The following is a 12,391-nucleotide window of genomic DNA, read 5'->3' on the forward strand; positions in this document are numbered from 1 at the left end:
TCTGATTCTCCATTCATGTAAAAAACTGCAGCCTGCAGGGAATAAGGTTTCCACCCATGGCAGACGACTGATGATCTTCCTTTGACGCCATTCACAGCATGTGAAATCTATTTCTAGACAGCACTGGCCTCCTTGTGTGTGGCTGGTATACTGTTAAAACACGGGTGTTCTAAAAGACAGATTTGCAACAATAGGCTGTGACCTCATACACAGAGCAAGTGGGCCAGGGCAGTGGAGAGCAGTCCGGGGGAATCTGCCCCAGACACATCCTTAGGAAAGAGGGCAGTTTTATTGACAGGAAGTCCTTGGCGCACTCAGACAGTGATTCACTAAGGCAATGGTTTGTTCCATTGAGAATTGACTGATGACTGAGGACGGATCAGAAACGTAACAGTCCTGTAATTAATGCATGACGTGTGTATTACATTTGCTGCAACAAATGTCCATTCTATCCATAGGCCATAGTGAGTGGGTTCTGTATCTCCTTAGTTTTGAGATCCACCTTATGGTCAAGGCCATAAAAATAGGATTCATACTGCATACATTTAAAAAGGTTTAATCACTTGCCTTTTAAATATATAATTAGTTACCGAGAGAGACTGCAGTCCAGGTTAGCAACAAGAAAACCAGTTAATAATCTATAAAAAGAGGGAAAGAAAATGCGCTTATTCTGTAAGAAATCACCTGTCTGTTGTCACCCGTTATACGTGCCTATGCCTATCCAGCTAGGCCCAGCTAATTCGTGATTTTGTCAAAGCCTTTGTCCCTCAGTCACCCGCTAGTCTCCCACCAGTCTGTCATCTTCCAGAGGCTGATGGGGTTGGCAGAGAACAACCAGCAATCAATCATTTATTGACAGATTTGATGTGCTCACCAAGTGGAAACTATGGGAAAATTGGGAGTACAGTATGCCTCCCCCACCCCCCAGGCCTTTGCTGCTTCCAGTAACTGAAAGCTTAAAAGCAAGGTAGCCTTCCTCTAAGCAGCACAACAGCCGATTCACCGCCGCTCCACTTCATGAACCACTAAGAGGGGCTCCTATCATTAAAGCTGCGTATCTGTTGGTGGGAATCGAAACACACAGCGGGTAAGAGTTCCTATCAACGCTGAAGGATCTGCAAGCGTCCAGCTTCACCGGTAGGTTCTGCGGGACTTCACGGCGGAGCGGTGTGTCTTCTGCAAGACCCCCACACATCACAGGTCCCCCAAGCCCCGGCCTTCGCTCCGCCGACAGCCAGGAATCACGCTGTCTCTCAGGCTGCACCCTGCCGTCGTCGGCAGCAACGACGAAGACGAAGATGGGAACTTCGCCAAGTGGATGAGCAGCTACTGGAGCCACGGTGCGAGTGAGGAGCAAACCAGGGGGAGGAGGCGCAGCCTGAGGCAGCTACGCCTCCTGCACGCGGATCGCCGGGCCTCGCTGCCCTGCCAGGTAGGACTGCAGGGGGTCTGCGTGTGTATCTGCCGGAGTATTCTAATGAGTATGATAAACACAGTATATGAATCTCATCAAGTATATAATAATGAATAAATTACATATAATGCACAAAGACCACAGCTATAAGTTTAATATGATGCATAGAGTTTGTACTAATTCACACAATGAATACAATACATAAAGTAAATACTAATTAGCATGATAAAGTGATTAATTGCTGTTATAACCTTCTGTGTGATTATAGCTGAATTTGATCATTACCACTTTAATTGAATAAAGGTTATTTTTGATAACTTGAGTGGTCGTTCTATTCTGGTATGTGGTGTAAGCAGGGAATTAGCATTGACCATGGGTAATGGAACCGGGGTAGGGGGGGGTGGAGGGGTTACGGGAAAAAATAAAACTTTACGTTTAATTTAAAATTCGTGTCCCCCCTAGCGGGGGAAAGTTCAGGTTCAGAAAGTACAAATCCAGACCAAGATCAGTTGAGTACTCTGTGAATGTGACTTTATATTTAACTAGTTGGTTGAAACAAAATCTTGGTCTGAATTTTTACTTTCTAGACCTGATCTTTCCACCTCTGGTCGCCACAGTATCAAGCTCTCTCTAGAAATGACCACTGTAATACACATTGTAATGGACTTACTGGGAAGTTCCCATTCAGCACAAATGTATCTGTCAAATAAGAACCAGAAACACTGGATGGTTTATAAAATGGTGAGAGACAAATACAAACATACTCTGGCGTGCACAGCCAAGACAGTATGGGAAAGGAAAGAATATTGGTTTTATTTTATTTATTTGGGGTAGTTTAACCACAGCTGCAGGGAAGGAAGAATGACATTTAGGGATAAAACGCCAGCATGCAGAAAATGCTACAGTGTGGGATCAGGGTCACATTTACTGCCCTGTAAGCATGGAAATGCCTTGTGTAGCCATACTGACTTCTGTGTAACTCGGAAGTTACGAAGTGAGCATAGTGGTGCATGCAATCTGAACGAGACACTCCCTGAACCTTGGCCTTTGAGATCTCCAGCACCTGTTTCGCCCAGACAGATCTAACCCTCAAAGTCTGTGGGGATGACCTTTTCTAATTCCATAACAGAAATATCGTCTGCAAATGGATGGAGTAATGAAGCAGTGATGCTACAACATTTACTCCTAAGTATCACCACGATACTAGTTTCTAAACCTGCGTTTCCTTGTGAGAATTAATCCTTTCCTGTTCCTTTGCTGTGATATAAGGCCTTTTTCATTATGTAACACATTTCTACCACATTTAAAGGAGTAACAGCATAACACCGTGGCCATTTAGGGCCATTTGGGGGCCACTTAGGGCCACGGGGGTTTTTCAATCCCCTGTTTATTTGAGCCTGTTTTTTACTATGTGATTTATATATATATACACACACACACACACACACACACACACACCAGAGAGAAGCAGCATTATGGTCTTCTTATTCCAGGGGAAATTATTTTTTAATTTTTTACTTAAATTAAGTTTTGGGATAGTAAAAAGCACATTAGAGTCCTAACTGTCATCTTTAAATAACAAGAGGACCAGCTAGAGTGGTCTGTGTAGTATGAGAGATATGAGCAAAAACACATCATCTACAGAGGATAAACATGAATTGCTGGATATCAGGAGAATATAGGAAGTGTTTAAACGTTCTGGAATTTAAATAATCGTAGTTATTAGTGTGAGGACAGGAGTGGCGCTCTCTGAGGGGAAGGTCACTCACGTCACCGACACGCTCCTCTGACTGCCTCAGGCCCAGCTGGACAGGATGCGTCTGCATCGTCTTCACGACAGATCCCAGCGGAGATCCCGGGAGGAGGAGGGCACCCGCCCACGTGCCCGCTGCGCCTCCTCCTCTGACAGCCACCGCAGGAGGGCTGCGCACTGCGAGGAGCGGATAACCACCATCCCCGAGCTGTCCGAGTCCTTCGAGAGGAAGCTGCGGCTCCGAGGTCGCGGTGTGCCGGTCACGGTATGTGGGCGTGGCTGAGACAGGGGCCCCGGCAGGCCCGTGTGACACGCCAGCGTCTGGCTCGGCTCAGGGTGCTCCGCTAATTTTTTTATAAGATTAAAGTGCAGTATTATTCAGTAAAAGTTACACTAGTGGTCAAAATTGTGAAAATGCCTAGCATGTCTGGGATTGCGCTTTAAAAATTACTACACTGATATTGGCGGTAACGTTTGTAAACAAAGATTATTACAAATATATATTGGACAATTAAATAAATAACTGGAGCGACAGCTGAGTTCTGCAATCTCTAAAAATTGGAAGTGTTTCCACAATATTGGCCACTAGTGTATGTGAAAGATAACGTTTCGTATTTCTGTAGCGAAATATATACTGATTTTCAAACTGATATTTTCTTTGTGTCTAATACCTAACAGCATACACTCTGCTTGTCTTTCATTTTTCCCAACTATCAATCAATCACGGTGTATCATTATTTTTTTTAACTGTTTACCGTTTCCTGTAGTTGTTGTGCACTTTAGGTTTATTTATGTGCTTATTGTATTGTTTATTGCACAGGTGTCAGACTCCAGTCCTGGGGGGCCGGAGCCCTGCACATTTTTGGGTTTCCCCTCATTTAACACACCTGATTCAACTTCTTGTGCTAATTACCACATAGCTGTTGAGCTGAATCATTTGTGGTGTAACAGGGAAATAATTAAGCTACACAGGGCTCCGGCCCCCCAGGACTGGAGTCTGACACCCCTGGCTTATTGTATTGCAGAACGATGTTGACAATATGTGTCTAATTCATCAAGAGGACATAAGAGGAGGCAAGAGTGGGAAAACAGAGCCACACTGTACCCACCAGCTCCACAAGGAAGTAAGTGACATGTCACCATCATTCACTGTCACACTGTGTCACTGTACCAGCTGGGCACTCGGGGCTCTGTCACACTGCAGGGCTGTATAAAAACCGTTACGAAGTGAACAAAAGTTCTCCCTAGAATGACCCAGACAAAGTGTATATTTTGCAATGGCTGTTTCTTTCAGAGTTGCAAATCTGGTCTTGCCATCTTTGATTGGTTGATGAGGAAGGTGAAAAGGTCAGAGCGCGAGGCTCCCTGCAGCGACAGCAGAGGTCCAGGTGAGACGTCGGGAGGCGCCGGCCTTGGGGTCGAGCAGGAGGAGCGGCGGCCATCGCAGCGTAAACTGTGCCTAAGCAGCCAGCGCTGAGCCAAAGAGCTGGGCTTCCTCCTAACCTGCCCACACGACAGCCAAAGAGCTGGGCTTCCTCCTAACCTGCCCACACGACAGCCAAAGAGCTGGGCTTCCTCCTAACCTGCCCACACGACAACCAAAGAGCTGGGCTTCCTCCTAACCTGCCCACAAGACAGCCAAAGAGCTGGGCTTCCTCCTAACCTGCCCACACGACAGCCAAAGAGCTGGGCTTCCTCCTAACCTGCCCACACGACAGCCAAAGAGCTGGGCTTCCTCCTAACCTGCCCACACGACAGCCAAAGAGCTGGGCTTCTTCCTAACCTGCCCACACGACAGCCAAAGAGCTGGGCTTCCTCCTAACCTGCCCACACGACAGCCAAAGAGCTGGGCTTCCTCCTAACCTGCCCACACGACAGCCAAAGAGCTGGGCTTCCTCCTAACCTGCCCACACGACAGCCAAAGAGCTGGGCTTCCTCCTAACCTGCCCACACGACAGCCAAAGAGCTGGGCTTCCTCCTAACCTGCCCACACGACAGCCAAAGAGCTGGGCTTCCTCCTAAGCCGCCTACACGACAGCCAAAGAGCTGGGCTTCCTCCTAACCTGCCCACACGACAGCCAAAGAGCTGGGCTTCCTCCTAAGCCGCCTACACGACAGCCAAAGAGCTGGGCTTCCTCCTAACCTGCCCACAGGACAGCCAAAGAGCTGGGCTTCCTCCTAACCTGCCCACACGACAGCCAAAGAGCTGGGCTTCCTCCTAACCTACCCACACGACAGCCAAAGAGCTGGGCTTCCTCCTAACCTACCCACACGACAGCCAAAGAGCTGGGCTTCCTCCTAACCTGCCCACACGACAGCCAAAGAGCTGGGCTTCCTCCTAACCTGCCCACACGACAGCCAAAGAGCTGGGCTTCCTCCTAACCTGCCCACACGACAGCCAAAGAGCTGGGCTTCCTCCTAACCTGCCCACACGACAGCCAAAGAGCTGGGCTTCCTCCTAACCTGCCCACACGACAGCCAAAGAGCTGGGCTTCCTCCTAACCTGCCCACACGACGTCCACATCCTGCTCCCTCATCTTACAAGCCGGCCTCAGACTCTGTCACACACTCCTCTGTAAACATCGCCTCTGATTTTTGAGCCATGCTTGTAGTTTGGCTGGACACAGAGGAGTTATGTCTTGTGCCATCACCTCGTTCTGCATTTCTGTACTATGTTTTACTATACAGACTGGTAAAAGCAATAGTGATTTACCTTATTTTCTGCTTTGTTCGATTTATGTAGGTTGACTGTCAGCTTAATATTATACAATTCATCATTTTACTTGAACATTTTTGCCTAAACTCCATATTCTCCATACTATTGTAATATATACATAAATTCATATATGTAACATATGTTATACAGATGTACATTATTTTGTCTTCCCTGTACACATTATTTTTCAAAACTGTTCCCATCTATTCATTTTGTACTTTGACTTAAGTTGTTTAAAGTTATAGTGACATATAAAATAAGCAGAGATCAGAGAACCTTTCCTCACATGTGAAGTACATCTGTTGAAATAGTATTTCAGCAACATGTAATGGCCACAGAATTCCTGATTAATCTTCTTTCTTGACATACAATCACACCAACTCAGAGTGGTAGCTTAAGGTCACGTACAGCACTGCTGGTGCTTGAAATGTGATCGTGTGACACTGATTATGGGGGCAGTGCTTAACTCAGCAGGACAGGGATCTGTGGTCATGAATCTAATCCCAGAGTATTCAGGTGACTCTTGGGCTCTTTATGCTCCATGGACATCGAACGTGGGCTGACTCTGCGCTCTCACCCACAACGTCCCTCACTTAGAGGGAAATAGATTAACAGGTAAATGATTAACAGGTAAAACGGAAAACCAGAGAAACTCTATTGGTGTGTTACTTTGTCATTTAATTTAATTTGTCGTGTCATTTGTGAATTGGCTCGTGTACAAAACAATTTCCATTTATAGCTACATAAACTGCCAGAAAGAAAAATTTTGCAGTATACAGAATACATATTCAATATTTAAAAGGAAACAGAGAAATTTATCCCGCGATCCTCCCCAGGATAAGTGGGTAAGAATGATGGATGGATGGATGGATGGATGGATGAATATAAAAAAATTGCACAATTCAGAAAAAATACAAATATTACAGTTATAGCTCCCATCATTAAATACAATTAGAATGTAAAATTGAGTAACATTTTTTCATTGTAATTCCCCAATGTATTTAAACATAATTACTGCAATATCTACAGAAGAAGCATTTAAAACAGAACTTCTATCTTAGCACTTAGCAAAATATTAACCTTTTTTTTATTTTAATTCTCTTAATCAGTACTGAATATAGCATAACATTTAATAAGACATAGTATAAAACACCTTTACAATAAAAAATGAAAAATAATACCATAAATAACAAATAAGCAAACCTAAACACACAGTTAAGGGAGGATTTGTTTAGAAATTCCATTATCATAGTACTTGGATCAACAATCATACCACCTTGCAATCAGCAAGTTTTATATTTTACAGTAACATGCACTTTATTTTTTGGCAGTTCTGCTGCTCTGACAGAACTATCAAGAGAAGCCAAACAATAAAGAGTAACCTATGGAATAAACATACTTACACAACACCCTCACGGGACAGCGGCAGGTCCAAAAGAATTTCTCATAAGTTAGGTCAACTAGTCCCTCTTCTATGTCGATTAACTTTAACATCTATGAAAAAAACTCTACAGCCAGACATATACCCCCTGCAACTCTGTTACTTCTTTGCTAATAACAAATAGGACACAATACAGGCTATAGTTATTGGGTAAGAAATGCAGTATTAAGCCAACGATTAAGAGCAAAGGCAGCCAAAACAGCCCGGTACTTATTGAAGGATAAACCAAGATTCAAAGACAAAAGCAAATTTGTTTACAGTAAAGGCTAACTTCATTGGAAACTTCATTTTTCTGTTCCATTAACGACGTTTTGGCAGTCCATGAGATAATTTCAGTGATTGCAGCAAATTTGTCAGAATAAAACACCAAAATGCCATGCTTAAAAGTTCAGTTTTATACAAGATGATTAAGAATAATGTCTGTGAATGGAGCTTATACTCTAAAAGAGAGCAGTGAAAGAGAACAGTGGCAGAGAGAATGGCCCAACTATTTCAGGTCGTTGTACTGCATGCTTTAACAACAAGGCTGACAGCGTACAATATATAGTGCATGTCACAGCTAATACTGGAAATGAAACAAACAATAACATCCTGCTATAACAAAAGATGTCTGTTTTATTTGTCATTACTCCACAGGCAAGTGAGTAGTGACTGCTTAGTTTTACATGGCTGAGTGTGTATCTACAGACCAGCTCTGTGGTGCAGAACACAAGCCAACAAATATGTGTGATAAGAGAGATTCCAAGATGTGATGGAACATAATAATAATTGCAGCAGAAATATAGCCAGAGGTCTTACTTTATTGATTTCCTCTTTACCTAAAGACTTCTCTACCTCCCTTGACACCCAATGTAACACTCTTCAGACGTCTGATGATTAAAGCTAAAGCTTTGCATAACTTCATGGACAGAAGAGGTCCTCCAAGGCCTTTGGTTGATGTATGTGTGCTTGTGCGTGTATGTGTTTGTCCCAGGGTACATTAGACACTCTAATTAAACATGATGGACTCCGGGTCCTGATTCATCATCTGAGCCATGTGCCTGAGAACATCTTTTTTTGTGATGATGCCCAAAAGGCGGCTGCAAAACAGAAAAAAAACATAGATTGAATATGAGAATTTCTACCCGCTAGGGGGGGGCTCAAATGACAAAGGCCAACGGCGACCCCTGCGACAGACTCACCCACTTCGAGTGACCAGGCACTGCCGGAGCCCCAGCTTACGGAAGATGTCCACGACCGTCTCCATGGGCGTGTGGTCTGTGACGGTGAAGGGGCTCAGGTTGAGGATGCGCCGCAGCTTGAGCGGCTGGGGGCTGTCAGCGGGCAGCTGGGGGGGCTCCTCAGTGAAGTGCACCATGGAGATGCTCACCACCCCATCCTGTTTTTGCCGGGCATTTTCTGGAAGAAGAAGAGTACAGCTAAATGTCCATGACAAGTCCAGTTCAGTCATCTGTTAAGGATGTTATAAATTCATTTGGAACATACTATTTCTAAAACGCGTGCAGCATAAGAATAAAACTACCCCTGGATGGGATGTAAATCCTTCACAGGACATTTACGCATGTATACCAATGGCCATCAAGAGATACCAATTAACCTCAAATGCATGACTACACTATAGGATGAAACATTTGACCAATTATGCACATACTGACAGTGCTCACAGACCAGAGAATGAACATAAAAAGCCCCAACAATAAAAACGAAAAGAAAAACTACTAAAAGCATTGATGTATTCCCCGCATGCAACTTCATCTAAACATCACAGATTAGGTGTTTTGATGGAGATGAGAGTCCTTTTTCAGAGTTACAGGGATGAGGTAGATATAGGGACAACAGAACAGAAATAAAACATGAAAATAAAAAGATAAAGAGCTAAAACGTTAAAAACAAAATAGCAAAATATAACAGGCGCCAGAGTCAAAATAAGATCAAATAAACAGCAACTATAATTCCAACCATACAAGGAACCATACAAGGAACAGACAGACTGAATAAACACAACACTCTTGGCTACTTAATTACTCCTGAGTGGGCCACACGCCCACCATCTCACAGTCATTAACTTCTTTTTGGTAATGGCTATAAGACAGATTTTGAGATAAGATGCAGACGTCTGTAGCAAGATGACCCTCAGAGACTCACTGATAGCCAGAGTCAAATCCCTGCGCTGGACGAAGCCAATGAGGCGCTCTGACTCGCGGGAAACCACCACAGGGAAGCCATTGTAGTCGGTGTCTTTGATAAGGGCCTCAACGTCCTCCACCGTGGTGCTGTCCTGCGTGAGCACGGCCAGCGGGGGCTCTCCACAGCGTGGACGCATCACGTCCGTAGCCAGCGTGCGGTGCGTGAACTCATCCTTAACGTCCAGGAAAGGGTAGCCATTCAGCTGGATGTGCGCCTCGTAGATGCCCTCTTTGCCAAAGGCATCTGCCACCCACTTGCTAGTGACGGCGGCGGCCATCAGGGGCACGATGTACTCCAGGCCACCCGTCAGCTCGAACATGATGACCACCAGAGACACCGTCATCCGCGTCACCCCACCTACAAGCGGCCAGACGGGAATTTCAGGAAGAGAATGTGGCCACATAAAACGTAGCGATAAAACTAGCAGAGCAAAAATAGAAAATGGGCAATTTGAAAGGTATGAGGCTCAAACCCAGGCATGCTGCTGCTCCCACCATGGCGTACAGGCCAGGCGTGACACAGTCTGCTCCAGGACGGCACCAGTTCTTGAAGATGATCCAGTCGTGGTGATGGTAGGACATCTGTTCCACAGCGATGCCCACGATGCGGCCTGCGATGGCCCCTACGGCCATGCTGGGGATGAAGAGCCCAGAGGGAATCTGTCCAGAGCAGAGAAGGTCAATCAAAATTCAGATGGCATTGCATTGTCAGGCACTTCCAAGTCCGTCGTCCATGACGTCCTGACCTTTATTCCAAAGGTGAAAATGGTGATGATGATCTTGAAAATAAGCGCGAGTGCAAGCTGCCAGAGTGCGGTGTAGACCCCGGGACCAGCAGGCCTGTCGGGAATATCATCTGCGGGTCGGGTCATGTTGGGGTCATTCACGTAGTCGCAGAGCTGGGAGGACTCCAGAGCTCCACAGTCGTTGAAGAGCTCAGAGATGAGCTCGCTGGTGCTGCGTCTGGTGTAGGGGTTGGGAAAGGCCAAGATGGCCGTGATTCCCGTCACCGCCATCACCTCCAATGCCGGGTACTTCCCCAGCTGTGTCGTCTTGCGGCGTCTGCACCAGGCGATGTTTCCTCGAATGAAGAGCGTCCCCCACAGACCCCCAAACACTCCCAGCAGAATGAATGGCACCAGTTCTGCCATGTACCAGGGGGTGTGGTATTCTACATAAAACAGGACCAGTCGGCTGTTCCCAAATGGGTTGATAGAGCGCAGAGTAAAGGCGGCCACTAGGGCGGCGAAGAAAGACCTCCACAGAGTCTTCAACGGGAAGTAGTAACTAACCTATACAAAGAGAAGTCATTCTATTCTGAGGAACACCATTCAATGAATACATTCAATGAACATTGTCCCCCTGGGATCAACAAAGTTCATCTTATCTAATCTTATTGGGTCAAATTAAATAAAGAAATATGAGAGTCATCCTACTTCTTCCAGGCTGAAGAGAACTCCTCCGATTGGTGCCCCAAATGCCACAGATACTCCAGCTGCTGCTGCAGCAGATAACACCTGTACAACACAAACCCAAAGTTCATTAAAAGGTGGTCAGAGGAACCGTTAGAGCTCTAACATATAGAGGATTCTCTCTGCTCACATAAGCCGTGGGACACACCAGTGGTTATACAATCGTGTAATTTGCATACCAAGCAAGGAAATTACAAAAATGCTATTTGCAGTTGATATAAACAAGCAAAGTTTGTCAAAAGGGTGGAAAAATCTTAACTACTGTGACAGGTGACAAATTTCTCTCGTTTACCTCTCTGCGTTTCCCCTCGTTCTTGCTGTACTTGGAGAACAGGCTACAGAAGAGGTTTCCACAGCAACAGGCCACATGCACCAACGGGCCCTCCTTTCCCAAACTGAGCCCGGATGATACTGCCAGAACCAACGTGACCGTCTTTATCAGCAGGGTCCATTTTCCCAGGTAGCCCCGAATGATAAACCCACTGAGAATTGTCTTTATCTAACAGGGACAGAAAGGAAATTGCTGCGGGGGTGTCCACTTTTCATACAATGTGAGCTCATATTACATGGTATTGCATTACGTTTGAGTCATTTTTTAATCAAGGACAGACAGAGTACTTGTGGTGCTTACCTCAGGGATGCCTGATCCACAGGCATATGGTGCAAAGACCCGAACGAGGGACACGGCCAGAGAAGAGAAAAACAGCGCCCAGATAATGTACAGAGAGTAGTTTAACAAGTATGCCCCAGCACCCTGGCAAGAAGAAAAAGGAATACAGTCAAACACGGTACATTTAGTGTTTAATCAGAACCAGCACAAACTATATAAGGGTTTGAGATCCTACCATGGTATAGACACCGTACCTGTGTGTGGCCCATCATGAGTTCAGACCACCTCTGCCACTGTGGACACTTATCACGGTCATCGAAAGTGGTCTCATTAGAGGTCCAGCAGCACTGCTCATGGCTGTACCAGAATGCGGACAGACACACTCCCTCCTTCAGGTCCGTCATCCAGTCCACCGCCAGGTCAATGACTGCAGCCAGTGTACCTACAGACAAGAGACAAGTTAAATTAGTTTCAAGACATCACATACCCTTCTTCATGAAGCATATATTATTTGTTTCATCTAAAATATTGGAAACTGATCATGAAGAATAATTATGGGGTGTTTATCAATGCGAGTACTTGACCATTCTTGTGTTCTCACAAACCTGTCCGACATCATCTTCCATTGCCAAAGTACAGTTCCAATTCTCAGCGAATGGTAAAAATCCCCAAACGCCCCAAATATCAAGGACGCATCGGTTGCATCCTCGCTAAACAGAACAATCCCATGATTCATTGTAGCCCAAGTTCATTCTTGGGAGTTAAGTAAGCAAGTACACAAGTATGATCTTTGTGTTCT

The 12,391-nt window shown here is 45.4% G+C and overlaps 1 protein-coding gene across 1 annotated transcript; it reads right to left on the bottom strand.

The window, feature by feature from the left end:
* Window positions 1-6,540: 6,540 nt before the first annotated feature.
* Window positions 6,541-11,996, bottom strand: LOC140587362 (H(+)/Cl(-) exchange transporter 4-like). The gene is made up of 9 exons (XM_072708622.1): window positions 11,847-11,996; window positions 11,614-11,736; window positions 11,275-11,481; window positions 10,947-11,027; window positions 10,257-10,802; window positions 9,984-10,170; window positions 9,470-9,868; window positions 8,506-8,722; window positions 6,541-8,403 (listed from the first exon to the last, which is right to left on the bottom strand). The coding sequence occupies exons 1-9, from the start codon at window positions 11,994-11,996 to the stop codon at window positions 8,313-8,315; spliced, it is 2,001 nt and encodes a 666-aa protein (XP_072564723.1). The 3' UTR covers window positions 6,541-8,312.
* Between the last annotated feature and the right edge of the window lie 395 nt (window positions 11,997-12,391).

Source organism: Paramormyrops kingsleyae, unplaced genomic scaffold, assembly GCF_048594095.1.
Source record: "Paramormyrops kingsleyae isolate MSU_618 unplaced genomic scaffold, PKINGS_0.4 ups186, whole genome shotgun sequence".
Taxonomy (NCBI): Eukaryota; Metazoa; Chordata; class Actinopteri; order Osteoglossiformes; family Mormyridae; genus Paramormyrops; species Paramormyrops kingsleyae.